General features: G+C 50.5%; 1 protein-coding gene across 10 annotated transcripts in view; it reads right to left on the bottom strand.

Annotated features, from left to right (window-relative positions):
- Positions 1-18,437, bottom strand: part of DNM2 (dynamin 2) — an 87,267-nt gene that overhangs the window by 21,042 nt on the left and 47,788 nt on the right. For 6 of the 10 annotated variants that reach the window (XM_063112962.1, XM_063112963.1, XM_063112959.1 and 3 more), the window contains exons 6-12: positions 15,587-15,747; positions 12,184-12,326; positions 7,371-7,506; positions 5,637-5,704; positions 4,869-5,007; positions 2,485-2,571; positions 328-398 (exon numbers count right to left, since the gene is read on the bottom strand). In XM_063112962.1, coding sequence (XP_062969032.1) covers positions 328-398; positions 2,485-2,571; positions 4,869-5,007; positions 5,637-5,704; positions 7,371-7,506; positions 12,184-12,326; positions 15,587-15,747 — 805 coding nt within the window. Of the gene's footprint in view, positions 1-327; positions 399-2,484; positions 2,572-3,559; positions 3,699-4,868; positions 5,008-5,636; positions 5,705-7,370; positions 7,507-12,183; positions 12,327-15,586; positions 15,748-18,437 lie in introns of all 10 variants that reach the window. The other 4 variants (XM_063112964.1, XM_063112958.1, XM_063112961.1 and 1 more) reach the window with 1 other exon arrangement.

Raw genomic sequence — 18,437 nt, 5'->3', positions numbered from 1 at the left:
AGTTTAAGAAAAGCTACACATAGGTCTATAAAAGCACTGAGAAGTCCTGCAAGAGAGGAAGCACAGGGCTGGCTGGCCTCACCCTTTCTCCACGTGTCTAACCACAGGACCTTTTCCTTTAAACTAACCACTGCGATGCCCCACAGAAGGCAATGTTGGTTGGGGACAATGGGATGGGGGCCAGTATTGGCCCAGAAAAGCTTGCAGATATTCTCAGATGGCTCTGCCTTCACCCTCAGGCGGATCCCAGCTCCATTGCTGCCCTCAAGGACTGGCTCTGAGGGCAGGAAGTGGCACCCACCAGCCACTGTGCTGAAAAGTACATACTTGGCAAATCCAATGAAGTCTTCGTGGTTGGTGTTGATGTAGGACTGCTCGATGTCGATCAGAAGAAGAATCTGGGGGAAAGTGGGGGGCGCTGTGAGTATACACTAGAGTGTGGCAAGAAGGGATAGCAGCTGGAGCACTTGCTGCACCCGCCAGCACGGGGGGCCCGGGAACCAGGCAACTTCCCAGGCAGGGTCCAGCCAGCAGGGATCACATTATGCACTCCGCACTCCCTGGGCTAGATCAGCAGGGGGCAGGGGGTATGGGGCATGAGTGCTTCCAGACGTCAAGGCCCAACAGAATAGAGCCAGGCAGCCCAGCGTGGAAGTCACAGGCATGGCCTCTACAGCTGACCACCCAGGCTGGAGTCTCAGCTAGACCACCAACAAGCCGTGTGACCCTAGGCCTCATGTCGCCAAGCTGTAGAATGGGGTGACAGGAGGCCCAACTGCATAGGATTCAATCATTTATAGTACGTAAAGTCTTTATTTTTGCTGGCTGGTTGGTACAGAGACTGAACCCCAGACCTTCATGTTATCAGCACTTGCTCTAACCAACTGAGTACATAAAGTCTTTGGCGCCTAGCATGTTGTAAATGCTGCATTAAAACTGCAAGCCAACTTGGCCCAGTGAGAATGTTAAAATAAAATACACACACAAACGGGCACCCATGCACGTGTGCACACATACATACACACACAAGCCAGTAAGAACACAGTCTCAAATAAGGGACAGGTGCGTGCAAGCCCACTGTACTGCTGAAACTCTCCCTCCCTGCTACTGGTCCTATTTTACCCAGGATGAGGCTGGTCTATGGGAACAATGGGCCAGACAGCTCACTGGCTTGGTTCCCGCTAAGAACAAGCCAAGCTTCTGGGGAGGAGGGGCTCTGGGTTCCCCACTGGGCTCCCACTGGCCCTGGCCAATCACTTCCCAACCTGTGCCTCCAAGCCCTTGAGCATAAAACAGGGCAAAGCACTTGGACCTGGTGGGGCCAATGGAAAATGCCAGGGTACCCCATCCGTGGGAGCCACTGTCACTGGTTTTTTGAGGCCTGAGTCTCATCATCTCTGATCTCTTGGATCAAGCCCGGCAGTATCAACAGGGGGGCACTAGGGGCTGTGGTGGCTTTGAGAGACACAGCAGCATTCTTGGCAACCACCTCAACGAAATGAATTGGAACTTCTCAGGCTGTTGGTACAACTTCCAGGCAACAGAAGCTACAAGACAACAAGGACAAAGTGGACTATTTCCCCAAGAAAGCAAGAGAAACTTGGGGACACTCTGAAGGACAAATGAGCTGGTTTCTTCCCCATCAATGGCGAGGGCACAGAACCGTTCCTGACAGTAAAATAACCAGTAAATACAACACGTAGCCTCATCAATTTGGTTCTGCTTTGAACAAACAGGTGCAAAGCGCTGGCCAGTTAGCTCAGTTGGCTTAGAGCACGGTGTTGTAACACCAAGGTCAAGGGTTCGGGTTCCTGCACAGCCAGCCACCAAAATAAATAAAATAATGAGAATAACAAACAGTTGCTAAAAGGCCACAGAAGACAACTGAGGGAAAGTGACTTGAAGCAGGTCGTGGGCCATGAGAAGGTGTGATGACGGCCCAGGGCTTGGCAGGTGACAGATGAGACTCATGCTGCAGAGGCAGCTGGTGGGAGCATGTCCCCCTCTACCTTTGCGTGTGCTTGGACATCTTAGCGAGAAAGGGCTAAAACATAAAAAGCAAACGTCCAGATGTCCCCCAGTGGGCAAATGGATAAGTGAGCTGTGGCCCATCCATACCCCGAAACACTATCTAGCAACAGGAAGCAACAAGCTACTGACATGCACAACAGACCACATGGATGAAACTACAAAGGCAACACGCCAAGAGAAGGATGTCAAGCATCAAAAGGCTACTAACTGTAGGCGTCTATTCAAAAACTGGAGGGACAGAGAGCGACCAGTGGGTACCAGGGCTGAGGGGTTTGGGAAGTAGCTACAAAGAGGCACAAGAACAAGAATTTGGGGGTGATAGAACCGTGCTGTATCTCAATCAAGGTGGGAGTTACTTAAGTTGCTGTGTGCATTTGACAAAACCCACAGAACTGTACACTCAACATTTACTGCATGTGAATTACACCTGGAAATAAGAGCAAAAGCCAATACCTGGTCCTTGGTTCTCCCCTCCCGTTCCCGGATGTAAGTGGTGACGATCCGCTCTGTCTCCTCTCGCAACCGGGGGTAGGAGCTGAGCTGGGGGGCAAGCAGAGTGTCCGCGTTGGCTGAGTACTCGTGGCACAGGAAGCAACGTGAACCACACAAGTAGAAAATGTAGGGGGGTAGGGGGCACACAAGGGGTGTTCCCACCGAGTCCTCACCCTGCACCTGTGTCATAGCTGCTCCAGCTGGGAGACAAGAGCAGGACAGTGGGGGGACGGTGGACTGGAGGTAGCAATAGGGTGCCCATGCAAGAGCAGAGATGCTTTTTGGGCTAGCAGCTGGGAGGGGGAAGGTGGCAGAGAAAGCAGGTGGCATGCGTTTGCCGCCTGCAAGTCCTGGGAACCCCCTCCCACCCAGCACCGGGTGACAGCGGGAATAGTGAGGGCCACTGCCAAGCTGGTGAGCTCATGTCACCTGTTCTAGAATAGTGGGGGTGGCATCTGGGCTATCGACCTCAGAGGGACCCCCTTGCGGAAAACCAGTCCTGATTGTTGCATCATTGGCACCCACTCTTCTCCCCACCACCCCCTGGCCTTCCTCCGCAGCAGTAACCTAACCAGACTGTGCTCACAGGGGAGTCACATCTTCCGCGGTGTGGGTGAGGCCCACAAGTTAGGGACAATGGAGTGAATGGTCAAAATAGCTGGTGAGACCCCCTCAAGTGCCCCCCTAAAGTAAGAACACAATGACAATGTGTTTTGCTTCTTTGGTGACAGCTGGGAAACCCATTTCTTTGAGGGTCCCAGGAACAGGCATTGCTTAGTAAATGTGATTTATCTGGTCATGTCAAGGGCTTCCTGTCCCCGCCAGTAGCCAAAGACACAAGGGTGGGACCCCTGCACAATACAATTCCCCGTTTCATCTGCCAATGCAAAGTCTCAACTTTGCTAAGCAACAACTGTTCCGCAGAAAGGGGTTCCTGCTGAGGCAGAATTTTCCAGATGCCCGGGTTGAGACTCACAAATGGAAGGGAGAAGACGGGAGGAACAAATGCATGGATGATAATAACGAAACCTGTTACCTTCTCAGCACACTTTTTAATGACCGTGGCCAGTTCTGAGACCACGAGATCAACACACTTCAAACTCGGCTCTTTGAGTTTTACAATCTGTTTTTTCACAATGGCTTCAAAGGCCATGTCGGGGGTGAAGAGCCCCGTCCTGGGTCATGTGGAGGGCGGGACGAGGTAGAAAGACACCCAGGGACAGTGCAGGCCACACACATGGGACGGGAGACAGAGAGAGAGAAGAAACGAGAGTCAGCTTGTTAGTTCATGCATGAGGAGCCTGTGCCCGCATTTGCCCCAAAAGCTGCTTCAGATCAAAGAGGCCTGAGCTGGGGGTGAGGGGTGGCTGGGTCTGGGGTTTAATGACATGACTTCTACAGGTTGTTGTCATCATATGGACAACCAAGGTGTGCAGAGGCCTTGAATTTTCCTATCTGTGACAGGCTCTGGAATGACAATCTCCAACCAATCTGGGTTTTTTTTCCCTCCCTTTTCCAGTCGAAGAAGCTTAAGAAGCAAATGAGGGCTTTTCCAGACTGAGAACAGAGGGCTCAAGCAGAAATTCCCTGCCAACCCAGAGCGCTGGGGACACTGGTCGTGCAAGCACAGACTGCCCACTGGGAAGCACTTCAGCGGCTCGGCCAAAGCGTGCTGCCCTGGGAAACAGGTCCGTGGGAGGATCCCGCAAGTCCTGCCCAGTGGAGGTAGTCACCTGTGAATAGTGGCACAGAGGCACTGGTGACGGAGTGGATCTGAGGACGGCTGCCCAGGGGGGATGGTATGGGTGTAGGGGAGCTGGCGGGGGCAGTTAGGAGCCCAGCCAGCTTTATCAAACCAGGCACCCAAGTGCTTATTATGCTGTGGGTGTTCAGGCCTTTTCCAGCACAACAGGGACAGAGAAGTGGCTGGCTCTGGCGCAGCCTGAGGATGCTGGACATCTGTCAAGAAGAGGTGATGGCCAGGGAGGTTCAGGGAGTTCAGCCTCCAGCAGCTGACACGGGGTTCCTCTCTGCTTCCCAGAAGGCAGCAAAGCAACAGCCCAGTGAAACCCCCAATCCCATCAGACACATGCTAGGCTTGGTATCAGGGTCCTAGGGAGACCTGTCCACCAGTCTGGCCAGTTCTAGAGGCCCAGCACCTCCCCGATGGGCCCAGGCTGACATGCTCCCGCCTCAGCCTCTGGGTAGAGGCCACATGCATGGACACCGAGGCAATGTGGGGTAAAAGGCACCAGTGGGGGCCGATGCAGCACTGGGAGCCTGATACCAAACCCCCGAACCCCGTGTCCACAAGGCCAGGAGTCACCCTGCCGAGGGTTCAATACCTTACTGGTACACTGCCTAACTGTATTGATTAGCTCCTGGATAACCAGGTCGACACATTTCAGACAGGGCTCTTTCAGCTTGACGACCTGTTTTTTCACAATGGCTTCGAATGCCAAGTCCGGGGTGAAGAGCCCGGTCCTAAAAGCGTCCAGACCCAGGGGGCAGGGGAGATAAGTCAGAGAAAAACAAAGCACGGTCAGCAATTTCACAGGTACTGGCCGGGTCCCCAAGGGGGAGCAAAGACACATCAAGTCTGGGGGTCAGATGCCTGAGTCCGCTGCTGGGAAACCCCTAGGGTGACCTGAGGACCCTATGGCGATGCAAGGCTGGACAACTGGAGCGACCCCCTGGTTGGAATAAGGAGGGGACCCAGGAAGCTCATGGGGGACCCGTGCTGGGGACAAATGCTGGGTTCCTATAATCCTGACTTGTCACTGACCCCCTGCCCAACCCCAGGCAAATCTGCAGTGGGCTTTCTTAGTTAACCATAGTGATTGAAGCTCATACCAACCAACTGGGCAGGAACCCAGTCATGTTTAACCAGGAGCCATGACATCCCTATGGCCTGTGACAGAGTCAACCAAGACTGAAACACATCCGCCCTCAAGTGTCCTTAGAGATCTGCAGAGAGGCTTACAGCTACTGAAAACCACCTAAGAGCCCTCTCAAGGCCTCATAATTGGGGCACCCAGAGTTTTGGGGGGCCTGATTGGAGACGGGCACTGCTAAGGGAAAGGGGACATGGTGCCTGTCCCTGTGGAACTTGCCTGACTCCATGGATGTTCTTAATGGCGTAGCTAATCTCTCGTCTTAGGTCCTTCTCGTCAAACTCCATCTGAGAAGAAATAAACCAAACCCATGCAAAGAGGTACCTGGGGCACCCCCATAGCAGGTGTGTATCTGGGAAATGTTATCTCCTATGTGTGGCTGTAGTCACAAGGCAGAATATTTAATTGGTCAAAGTTTTAAAAAAAAATTAAAACCCAATTTCAGCAAAGGATGCTGTGAAACCAACACTCTAGCTATGCTGGTAGGAAAATGAATTCATATAAACTTTCTTATGGAGGCTGGTCTGATGGTAGTAGGTTATTAGAACTTATTAACGTTAGTGTCACTAAAGATGGTATACGAGCCCCTCGGCTAAATTTGACTGGCTTTAAAACAAATTTTAAAAACTTTCTTATTCTCATGGACTACAAATCAAGAACCTTCAAAAACATATATACACTGTCAGACAGTAGTCCTAATGCACTAGAAATGTTATCTTGAGGAATTTATGAAGATTTAGCTACAGAATTATTCGTAACTACTGGAAAATATGAACACAATCTAAATGTCCAGCAGTGGGAGACTGCTTAAATGCACATTGGGACATCTATAAAATATTGCTTTGCCATTAACAACCCACTACATGCACGATTAGTTTGGAAAGACAGTCACCATGTAAAAAAAAGTGGCACAAAACACATAATTTGTCTGTTTGTTTATTTATTTTAAAAGATGACCAGTAAGGGGATCTTAACCCTTGACTTGGTGCTATCAGCACCACGCTCTCCCAAGTGAGTTAACCGGCCATCCCTATATAGGGATCCGAACCCATAACCTTGGTGATATCAGCACCACACTCTCCCAAGTAAGCCACGGGCCGGCTCTCATAATTTGTTTTCTGATTAGAAAATATATATAAATTCACAAGTATGGACGAAGGCACATGCTGTGATTGTGGATGCTGGCAGGCTTGTCCACTCATACAGAAATAAGTCTGAAAGCGTGCACACACACCGGCCTAGCAGGCCTTGTCTGTGGGTATCAGGATTATGAGTGTCTCTCTCCCTTTAGTGTATATTCTTTTATTGAAAAAAAAAATTTTTTTTTAAATAAAAATGCTCTGTGCTCACTGCAAAAAGTGTAAAACTTTGAGCAAACCACTCTCCCAAAAGGAAAAAAAAAAAAGTCCAAAATCCCAGTACCCAGAGCTGATTATTTTCAGGAACATCCTTGTTGATCTGTCTACACAAAAACATACGTGAACAATTTCATAGGCAAGGATGTTATATATGTCATCTATATGCTGTGTTGCACGTGCTGGCTCTGTAACCTGCTTTTTCCTTTCTTCACCAACATGATGGGGACATTTTCCCATGTGAGTTTACCTATATTTTCTGTGTTTTGCAACTAACACGTATTGGGTTTTTTGTTTGGTTTTGTGGCTGCCTGGTCTGGGGATTCAAACCTTTGACCTTGTTGGTACTAAAATATGTACTGGTTTTTCTCAGAGGCAAAAAATGGAACTTTCATACCCATCTGCTCAAAACCTCTAAGCTGCCCGCTCTGGGAAGGAAGCCCATGGGGACACCTCCTCCAGGCCCTGCTCTGCCCACAGGAGGCTCAGGCTGGGAGGTAGGAATTCAAAGCCTCGTGACCTGGGAGAAGGCTGGGCTCAAGGGCAAGGAGGAGGGTGCCTGACCTGAGACAGGGGGGCCCAGCCCTGGGAGTGTTACCTTCACCAGTTCAAAAGGAAACCTCTCATGGAAGATGCGATTGATTCGGGCGCCCCCGGAGAGCTCCAGAGTGTCCACTTGGTCTCCCGATCCCTCGATCCTCTTCTCAAAGTCCACCCCAAACTGCTGGACCATCCTACAAGAAAGAAGAAACAACATCACAGCGGAGTTTTTGAGACAGCTCTGGAATTATGTTCCAAGTCAAGACATGGCTTGCTTTTCTTTTTTCATTTTTTTAGTAGCAAAATGCACGCAGATGTTAAAACAAATAAAGTACGAGAGCTGCCAATGGCAAATACTTCCTATGAGCCAGGCCCATGCTGAGCCTGCTGTAATCATTCACTCATTGAATCTGAGGGGGGTCAGTTATTACTTCCACTTTGCAGAGTGAAGCTTGGGGGTCACAGCTCAGCAGCTTCTGCCCAGAGACTCAACTTGATTTGGCAGGAAACCACAATTCAGGTGGTTTCTGCAGGTTCCTTTCACCTCCCAGCCTACTTGCAGGGGCACTCCAGCACTGATATACTGTGAGGACTTAGACAGACAGCTTTGCCCCGCTGAGCCTCAGTTTCCTCATCTGGAAAGTGGGTGGATGGTAACAGTATCGACCCCACAGGATTGCTGTGAGCACTGAAGGCATTTCTAGATTCCTAGATTTCTAGAATTCATCAACTCTAAGAACGCACTGTTATTTGGTGTGCCCACAGAATGGAAAAATGCTGCCAATTAATGGTAATTCATCTAAGACTCCTGATTTCAGAAATGTTAACATATTGATTTTCTTTAAAGTGCTCACATAATGGACAAAATGTGATAATACCAGATGCAGCCCCTCAGAACCCAGCCCGCCCTTAAAAGGTCCCCTCAGCGTTGTCTACTAGCTCTGTAGCCATGTGAACAGTGAGGAACTAAGATGATATATATTATTAGCCTTTTGGTTTTCCTTAGCATTCCAAACTGCTCCCCTCAGTACCTGCACTGTCTGCCTTAATCAGTCCCACCCCCCCAAATTCTTGATTTACTCTAGTATTCTGTGCACTTTTCCCAAAAAAGCAGCTGCTCCAATGGGGACCAGTTCCCAGCTGAGCCTGTAGCTTCCAGCTTGCAGTTCTCTAGCATCTTCTGGGCAGGTACAACTAAAGGAAGAGAGCTGCTGGGGCCACCAAGGCCTGGCAGCTGATGAAGTGGTTCTCTTCCACGCCCTGGGGGTGGGGCATGCACAAGCTGCCCGGATTCCAAAAAGCTCTTTGCCCACATGAAGTGGAGGGTGTGGACACTTGATTTCTTTCCAGGAGACACAGAAAGGCCTGTGTTAATGCCGCACCTGTAATGGGGGCCTTAAATCGTGGGCCAACCCATGGCCAAGACCCTGAAAGGAACAGCCCTGAAGTAACAACAATGGACAGGGGAGTGGTTTGGGTGAGGATAGAGACTCTGGCCACCTGCCGCCGGCCGCAAGGAGGAGGAGGTGACTGACGCAGCACACAGCAGAGCCAGCCTCCTGGGGCCCTGGGGTCGATTTTGGGGCCCAGCCCAAGCTGCACACACAGAGCATCCTGGACCGCTGTTATGGGCTGAATGGTGTCCCCCAAAACTGGGGTTGAAATCAGCCTCCAGAATCTCAAAATGTGACCTTATTTGCAGATATAATTAATCAAGATGAGGTCATCTTGGAGTAGGGTGGTCCCTTAAGCCAGTATGACTGGTGTCTCTATAAAAAGGGGAAATTTGGACACACACCTAGGCAGAATGCCATGTGAAGATGAAGAGAGAGAACGGGAACACCGAAGATTGCCAGCAAACCACCAGAAGCCCTCAGAAGGAACCAACCCTGCCAACGCCTCCATCTCGGACTTTCAGTGTCCAGAACTGTGAGAGGGTAACTTTCTGTTGGTTAGGCTGCCCACTTTGGGGTTCTTTTGATACGGCAGCCCTAACAAACTAATGCAGCAATGTATGGGTCAGGTAAGAAATCTACGAGGGCTGGCTGGTTTGCTCACTTGGTTAGAGGGCAGTGCTGGTAACACTGAGGTCAAGGGCTCGAATCCCTAAACCAGCTAGCCTCCAAGAGGAAAAAGAAAAAAAAGAAATCTGTGAATGACTGGTAATGACCATTGGTCATCAGAGATTGGCAGTCACAAGTTTACATCCACAATCTCACAGCTAGGGAACATGGGTCCCTATTTCTGGTCCTAGAGGCAGAGAGACTCAAGGTGCAAAGCACAAAAGCTGAGGGAGGGGAGCTGGTCCCCCAAATGCCCCTAGGCACATGCTTGGGGAAAGATTCTGCCAGGGGCTTTTCAATGACCTGCATTCTATTTACAGGATGGCATTTATAGGTAAAGAAGGCTATGTACAATTTCACCCCACACGGAGTGATGACCAACCTGAGTGGGGGTGCAGAAAGCAGACACACATCTATCAAGATGGTGATGATGATGATGATATGATGATGAGAGTAGAAATGGCAGGTTCTTCTATCAGTGGCGTGCTATATGAGCCAGTGCATGACCCAAGGAAGATCCAGAAGCCAATCCAGGCTGGCAGGGGCACTGATTATGCTGCTCTGGAGACCGAGTTAGTGATACCCATTCAATTTTCTTTTTGGCAGCCGGCCAGTATAAGGATCCAAATCCTTGCTTGGTAATTCTAAGCAAGTGACCCCATTCAGCCAGCCCCCATTCAAATTTAAATGTGTGTGCACCTGACCCAGAAGAGATCCCTCTTCTGGGGTCTGCCCTGTAAGAGTCCTCCCCTGTGTACTCAGTGAGGAACGGGCAAGTATCTGTTGAAGCAAAAAAGACCTGGATGTCCCCTGTGGGCGGATGTCCCCCTGTAGGCATTGGGACACATCAATAACCTGTGGAATCCTCCAGGCAGCCCCCCAAAGGAAATGGAAGACTGGAGACGATGCTTTAACAAGAAGAGAAAAGTGAAAGAGCAAGCCTGGGGAGAAGCTGAGGCTAGTCTTCCTACTCTTTCGTCAGGCAGGAACCCGGAAACATGGCTCACGTCTGGAGACAGGAACTGGTGTGCAGAAGAAGAAGGGGGAGGCTTTCACAGTCCACCCCTTTGGACCACATGAAGGGAATCATTTTTATATTAAAGGCCAAGGCAGAGGAGATGCAAGAAGCTAATAAATACAGGACCACTTGTGGGGAAGGAAGGAGTAGGGGCCTCGGCTCGTCTGTGTGGCCTGCAGTCTGTATGACAATCTCAGACCCCCAGATGCCAAAGAAGGAAGGCCCAGCCCTCACTGGGGGCTGCAGAGGACAGCAGCATATCTCCACCATGATGTCACAACTACCTGGGCAGGGCCCTGTGTGGCACTGGTTACCAATGACACTTAACCTGCTAAGCTCCAGGGGATGGGGACCGTTCATGGAGGGCGTCTCCTGGCCTGGTCCTGCCAGGGCTTCACGAGCAGCAATTTTTTTTTTTTTTTTGTAGTTGGCTAGTACGGGATCCGAACCTATAACCTTGGTGTTACCAGCACCATGGTCTCCCAAGTGAGCTACCGAGCAGCGTTTTTCTCCCAGGTTTTCCCAATGACGACAAGAGATGAGAGCTGCTGCCCCCCTCATGTTAGGGGTGCAGAAAGCAAGGTCCAGAGAGGCATGATCACCTGCCTGTGGTCGCCTAGCAGGTCTAAGCAAGTGATCTAATTGGCCAGCCCCCCATTCACCCTAGGCCGTGGCCCCCAGAGCACACACTTCTTTCTAGCTATCAGACCGTGTCTCCTCTTGAAGTCTGCAAGGGCTGGCATGCGCTCTGCAGAACGCTTTCCAGGATGAAGCCGAGATTGTCTGAGCATAAAGGCATTCTCACCCACAAGCCTACTAGCAAGCACTGATACATGGCAGAGGGTGAGACAGCCATCAGGGGCAGTGTCCCTCTTGTGTGCCCATGGGAGGAGTCTCATGCATAGCCCCATCTGCCATGTGAGCTGCCAGGGAGTCTCTGGCACCCTGCTCAGGCCAAGCCATCCCAGCCCCCCAGGGACCCTTGCAGGCCACAGACCAGGAAGGCAGGGGTAGGAGGGGACCTGAGTGAGAACTTGAGATTGTGGGGCACACTCACTCCCCCATGTCACGGCTGGGCAGCTGCACCAAGTCAGGGTCACGAAGAGGATTCCAAGAGGCTTAGCAGCAGAAGGATCAGATGCAGGATCTGGCTTCTCCCCTCTCCCCTCTCTGTTTACCCACAACAGCCAGAAGAGCCTGGATATACCTAAGTCAGTTACCCCCCTCCTCTGCTCAGAACTTTCCATGGCTCCCACCTCACTCAAAGCAAAAGCCCAAGTCCTCCCTGTGGCCCACAAGACCCCAAACATTCTGCCCTGTCACCTCCCTGCCCTCATCTCCTCTCTCTCTCAGCACACTGGCACATTCCTGCCCCAGGGCCTTTGCACCAGCCAGGCCTCATCCCCAAGAAGTCTGCATGGCTCCCTCCCTCACCCCCTTCAGGCCTTTGCCTCTCACCTTCTCAGGGAGGCCTTCCCAGACACTCCCACTCTTCTACAATCTAGCCCCTTCCTCACTTTAACATTTTGCCACTTAACACACTATACATTTCCTTATTTCCTGTCCCATTCCTTCCCCTCCCCCCTTTCTGAGCACCCCAGGGACAGGGATGGGCACCTGCCCTGCTCACTGCAGTGACCCCAGTGCTTTGGACAGGGCCTGGCACACAGGAGGCTCTCGACACACGTTTGTTGAGTGAATGAATGAGTGCCGATAAGCGCCTAGCCCTCCAGACGCTGTGGCTGGTGGAAGGCAGGAGGTGGCCAGGCTGGGAGGGGCGGGGCACGTACTGCAGCAGGGCTTTGGTTTTGCGTGTGGGGTCGTCAGGCCGGAAGTTCTTGTACTCCTCCACCTCCTTCTCCAAGGACAGCAGCTGGCTTTGTAGCTTGCTGCGCAGGGTCGGCAGCAACTCCCGGATGTGGTTGGTCAGTTGCTGCAGGAAAGAGCCAGAGATGAGAGAGGGCAGCACAGGCAGGATGCCTGGAAGGGGCAGGCCTGTTCTCCCTGCCACCACTCTGAGCCTAGCACACCCTGTGGCCTCGAGAGAAAGCAACAGAAACATCCAGCCACAGACACATTTGCGCCTGGGGCAAGGAAGGGTAGCACAGCTGGGTGCTGGGCAGATCAATTGGAGCATCTACACCATGGAGGATATGGCTCCTCACAAGGACCAGGCAGCAAGACACATGTGCTGACCTCCTACTCAGTTCAAAGCCCAGGAAGCTGCCTCAGGGCCCATAGGCTGGAGGACTGACGGACAGGTGACAATCCATCCAGACCTAGGAACACTGGGCCAACCTACAGACACAAGGATGGGCCCTACAAACTAAGATGAAAAGATCTATCCTGAAAAGGCAGGGAAGCTATATATGATGGGCTCCCTTCTGTGAAGGAAAGGGAAGAGTAAGAATATATTTTCATAGTGCTTGTATGAAGGTACTTCAAAGAGTTTGTGTAAAAATGGAATTAAGAAAAATGGAATTAAAAGATAATATAGGGCTGGCTTGTTAGCTCAGTTGGTTAGAACATGGTGCTTATAACACCAAGGTCAAGGGTGCAATCCCTGTACCAGCCAGCTGCCCCCGCCAAAATAAAATAGTGTAAAAAATAATGTGAATCTTTCAATGAACTTTTTGAAGAACCGTTGTACTTTGCTATTTGCATCAACAGAGAGAGGAAAGATTCAAAAGGAAGAAATGTAGAAGTAAGGGTAGAATGGAGCAGACAGGCTGGAAGGAGACCACACTCCCTTTTCACTCTATGGCTCTGCTTTGAACTGTGGGAAATGTTTGTTGTCACCAATTTTAAAAGGAGGTAGCACTGCATAAAAGGACAGGGAATGACCCTCAAGACATGTTGTTAGAGACAAAACTAGATACGTTAGAGTGGGTAAGATATTACCATGGAGGGTGGAAAAAGAAAGGAGAAAGGGAAGGGAAGTAGGGGGAGGGGGGGGGGAGGAGGGAGGGTCATAAAGACATGTCCACCTCTCCAGGCTTTGACTGTCACTAGAAGGAAGCACAGGGAAGTGGTGACACTGGCCACCTCTTCGCCTGCCTATCACAGGATGGGAGGAAATGGGACAGTCACTAGAATTGGGCAGTTTGATGTTTTTAAAACTACTACAGAAGAAAGGGGGAAAAAAATGAATGAAAAAACCAAAAGCGATCAAATCAGCTAATACCTGAAAAGTGAAAAGCCGAGTTTGGTTCCCATCTGTCCTCCAATAGAAAAGAATTTATAAACTATCCATCAAGCGAGAGAAGAGGCATGAATGAGCCTCACACTCCCTGGGCCACCCCAAAGTCCTCCGTGGCAGGGTCCCTAGCCTGCAAGTCCCTCTCTGTGAGAGCTACAAGTCTCCAGAGGCGGAGATCGATGTTGCAAGCTCTGCAGACCTTCCCTCAGGTCTCACAACATCCTGGAGCATTTAACTCACGGGGAAATGGTGGAGTGGGGGACCGTTGTCCCAGGAAGTGGCCCAACTTGAAGGGGACCAAGCCCTTCCAGGCTCCCAAGAGGCCAGCTGGGCTGCTCACGTGTGGGCTCGCCAAGGAGGCCCCAGCTACCCGCAGTGGGTTTTACTTCCCTCCTTCTCCTCCTCCCCCTGCCCAGGCCAGCCTGGCTTCCTTCCCTGGAGGCCCCTCCCAGGGGACTCTTACTTCCTCTTTACTCTCCTGAGCTGCCTTCTCTGGGCAAGTCCTGTCCGCTGCTAGCTCTCTTCCCAGCCCCCATCCCTACCTAAGGCTTGATAGTGCATTTGTCTGGTGGCTTCTTTTGCATCTGTCCTCCCCCTCCTCAATTAGATATACACCCTACTTAGGGCCAGCCCCTGGCTCACTTGGGGAGAGCGTGGTGCTGACAACACCAAGTCAAGGGTTAAGATCCCCTTACCGGTCATCTTTTAAAAAAACAAACAAACAACAAAAAAACACCCTACTTGAGGACAGGGCCCTGCTATCTCACTGCACTGTATCCCCAGTGTGTGCATGAAGGAATGACTATCAGATTTCACTCTGAGGCCCTGCCATCATCCTGGAAGCTGCCAGAAAGCAACTAGGTGGAATGTCTTGCACATTGGGAGGACAACCTCAGCCAGGTAACCCCAACCGAGCAAAGCAGGACAGCAGCTAAGGACCAGCACTACCTGCTACAGTGTTGCGACATAGTGGGGATTTTAGCGTGCATGCAAACCCATGTTATTAACTGCAGCCTTTTATTGACTAGGAAGATTAGAAAATGGTCCAAGGGCCCTGCAAAAGAGACTGGTTAAACAGATCAGGGCCCATGTGTTCAGGGACTACGACGCATCCACAGAAAAGCAGCGTGGTAGGGCTCTTTACTGTAGGGACAGAGCTCCAGGACATACTGCTAAGGAGAAAAGATCAAGTGGGAAGGTGATTTGTGACTGTCATTGTTTATGATAAGAAAGGGAGAAGTGTGACTTTTTAAAGTTTGTTCTGCTTTTGTGGACAGAAAGAAACTCAGGCTGGGCAAGGACGATAATCACAGTGGTGCTCTTGGGTAGAAGGGAGGGGACAGACGGGGGCACAATATTGTATACCATTAGATACTGGTTTTGTTTTATGCACCCTGTGAATCTATAAAAAAAGAACAATAGCAAAACAATCAAGTACTGGCATGGCCGGTGTTGGATACTGCTGTATATCATGCAGCGTATGTGCTATGCACTGAACAGACACAGTTTCACTGACTCCAGACACAGCCTTAGGGGGCAGGGATGGTGGTCATTCTCCATTGATGGATAAGGAGAGGCTCAGAAAGGCTGGGCCCCTATCCTAGGGCCTTCCCCCCACTATAGCCTCTGAGCTGGACTTGGACCCTCGAAGGTCAGATTTCAGAGATCTCCCATCCAGCTACTGTCCGGAGCTGCTGGCGCCCTGCCTTGGTTCAGCCCATGTGTTCTTAATCAGGTCACTGGCTCCACGAACTCTATGCAAACTTCTGAATACATGCTAAATAATTACAATGATAATTAAAATAATAGTAATAATAACAGCAATATTAATAACAGCAGCAGCTGACTTACTGAATATCTATCCTTCACCAGGCCCTGAACAAATGCATTTATTACGTGATTAATAAATGTGGATTGAACCCCATTTGCTAAAACAAATGCTGCTCATAGATGGCAGCTGTTGTGCAGTGCACAGCCTGTATAACAGTCTCTACCTGATTCAGGATCTTCTGCAGGTGCGGGGTGCCCATGCGGTCAGCCATGTGCCGGTAGGCCGGGTGGGAGAGAAAGAACTTCCTCTCGGCTGCCAGTGCTGCTCGGATGTCCTTCTTGCCCTCGATGTCCTTCTGACTGCGGTTCACCACGCCAATGTAGCCTGTAGGGAGAGCAAGTCAGGGCGTGGGCAGTGCCAGGTGGGTCAAGGTGCCCAGGCACCCACTGTGGACCTGGCACGGGGCTGGGCAATTTTTCTGCGCAGAGATGGGTCCTGCCCCATGAGTCACTCACAGATGGGGTCATAACTCGTTACTCTGAAACAGCACAGAGGATGTAAATGCAGCAGAAGGCCACGCTGAAAAACATCGTTAAGTGTTTGGAGGAAGGAGAGATCACATCTAGCTTGCATGAGGGAGGGGGCAATAGAAGAAAGATTTGGGGAGGATGAGGTCTACAAGCTGAGCTTCAGAGACAGGTAAGAAAAAAAATCTTAAAAACATGGGAAGTGGGGACAGCTAATCTTGACAGACATTAAAACCCATTATAGGGCAGCCGGTTAGCTCAGTAGTTTAGAACACGGTATTATTATAACACCAAGGTCAACAGTTCAGATCCCCGTACCAGCCAGCCACCAAAACCAACCAACAAACAAAACCCACTTTACAGTTAGTATACCTTAAACAGTTGGGTGTAACGGCACATTCATGCCTAGAGAGATGAACGGAACATAACAGAAAGTCCAAAAATACACCCAGAAGGAGGTGGGAGCTGAAGGTTAACACTTCAAAATCAGTGAGAGAAAAGGTGGACTGGCTAGTTAGCTCAGGTGGTTAGAGCATGGTGTTGAAAACACCAAGGTCCAGGGTTCGATCCCTGTACTGTCCAGATGGCAGTTCAATGGACGCTATTGGCAAAGAATCAAAGTTGGATGCCTACCAAAATGTGATCTCGAGGCATTGTAGGTTTACACATAAAACACGGAACTAGAAAAGAACTTGAAGGACCGGCCCGTGGCTCACTCGGGAGAGTGCGGTGCTGATAACACCAAGGCCCCGGGTTCGGATCCCATATACGGATGGCCGGTTCGCTCACTGGCTGAGCGTGGTGCTGACAACACCAAGTCAAGGGTTAAGATCCCCTTACCGGTCACCTTTTAAAAAAAAAAAAAAAGAAAAGAACTTGAAGAAAACATGAGCGATCGTAAAAAATTACTGTCTCTGCATTAAAGCTTTCTGGAATTAAACACAAGTTAACAGTGAGTATGTGAGAACTGGGACTTAGAGGGGGGAGTTGGGAGACAGATTCCTCCACACACAGCCTTCAGCGTCATTTTGGAATTTTCTAACCATGAAAAGAAATTTTTAGAATAAAAATTCCACTTTGAAGAAAAGATTTGCTATATTTGAACATAAAGAAACTGGGAGAGGAGAAGGCAGGGGGATAGCTTTCAAAAATTCACCACAGCCTGCAGCCCTTGAACATGGACATAAGCCACCCAAAAATGGTGGCATACGCATGGGTATCAAGGGAAATGGAGAACTTAGCCTAGTGGTGGACACATGGTAGGTCCTTAATAAACAGATGTGGTTGTTTATTCATTGTTATTAACATAATTAAACTCGGGGGCTGGCTAGTTAGCTCAGGTGGTTAGAGTGTGGTGTTCTAATCGAACCCAAGGCTCAGGGTTTGATTCCTGTACTGGCTAGATGGCACCCCCTCCACCCCCACCCCACCCTGGCCCACCCCTTAAAAAATTAAACCTGGAAAGATAGATTGGGGGTAGACAGCAAAAGGCCCAAAGTAGTGACACATATTTATGCTCCATGTTTCTTTGGGTGTCTGCCCTTTATCCTGCTGGGCCTTGTATAGACACACTTGCTTTTATCCCCCCCCAGATCTGTCACTGTGTCCATTTAACAGATGAGGGAACTGAGGCATGCCACGGTGAGGTCACAGCAGGAGAACCAAGATCTGAACCCAGATCCGTGCAAAGCCAGACTCACTATCATCTATATTACAGGGTGTAGATGGAAACAGCAGGGGGCAGAGAGAGGCAACTAGCTTGGGTTTTGATTCCTTTAAAGGCAGGAGTTCTAAGCCTTTTGTAAGCCAGGAAAAGGATCCAGTGGGAGGGATGCTGAAGCCACGTGGCAGTGAGGAGAGAGAGCCCGGGGTTTCAAGAGCAGGCCCACAAGGGAGCAGGAGGAGGAAGTGCAATAGTTCTTGGAAACAGGAAGGAAGGAAGGCAGAGGGGCGACATGGACATCGGTGAGTCAGGAGGCAGGAGGCGGAGGAGAGCATGTCATCGGATTCTCAGCCCAGCTAGCCCCGCAGACCCCAGTGCCCTGGATGTCTAAGCTGGAGGCCCAGACTGTGTTGGGGGCTGACAGAGGGAGCGGGGCTGGTGGGTCTGCTTCCTGTTCGGCACTGCCATTTCCTCCCTAAACCTCGACTGGCCACAGACTCCTGTCTCTGCCCCTGATCCCTGAAGCCAAATGGGTTTTTGGATTTTGCCCTGACCATGCTCCCTTGTAATCCAGGGCTACCTCACCACTCCATGTCTCAGCAGTTGGGGGAAGGTGGCAACCACAGTCTGGATGTTTTCCCCCTGACTATTTCAGACATCGAGGCAGGAGCCCCAGGAGCAAAGGAAAAGGTCTAAGTGATGCTGGCAAAGCGTGAAGGCCAGAAAGTGCCCACAGCTGAGAGCAGATGCCAGAGCGAAGGAATTAAAAAAATAAAAATAAAAACCTGAATGTATATTTAACACTGTGTCACAGTGACCAACAGGAAACAGCCTAAGTGTCCAACAGATGGGGATCGAGTGACGGCCTATGTGCCCCCATACAA

This window comes from Cynocephalus volans, chromosome 10 (assembly GCF_027409185.1).
Source record: "Cynocephalus volans isolate mCynVol1 chromosome 10, mCynVol1.pri, whole genome shotgun sequence".
NCBI lineage: Eukaryota > Metazoa > Chordata > Mammalia > Dermoptera > Cynocephalidae > Cynocephalus > Cynocephalus volans.
This window is presented reverse-complemented; position numbering and strand designations above follow the sequence as displayed.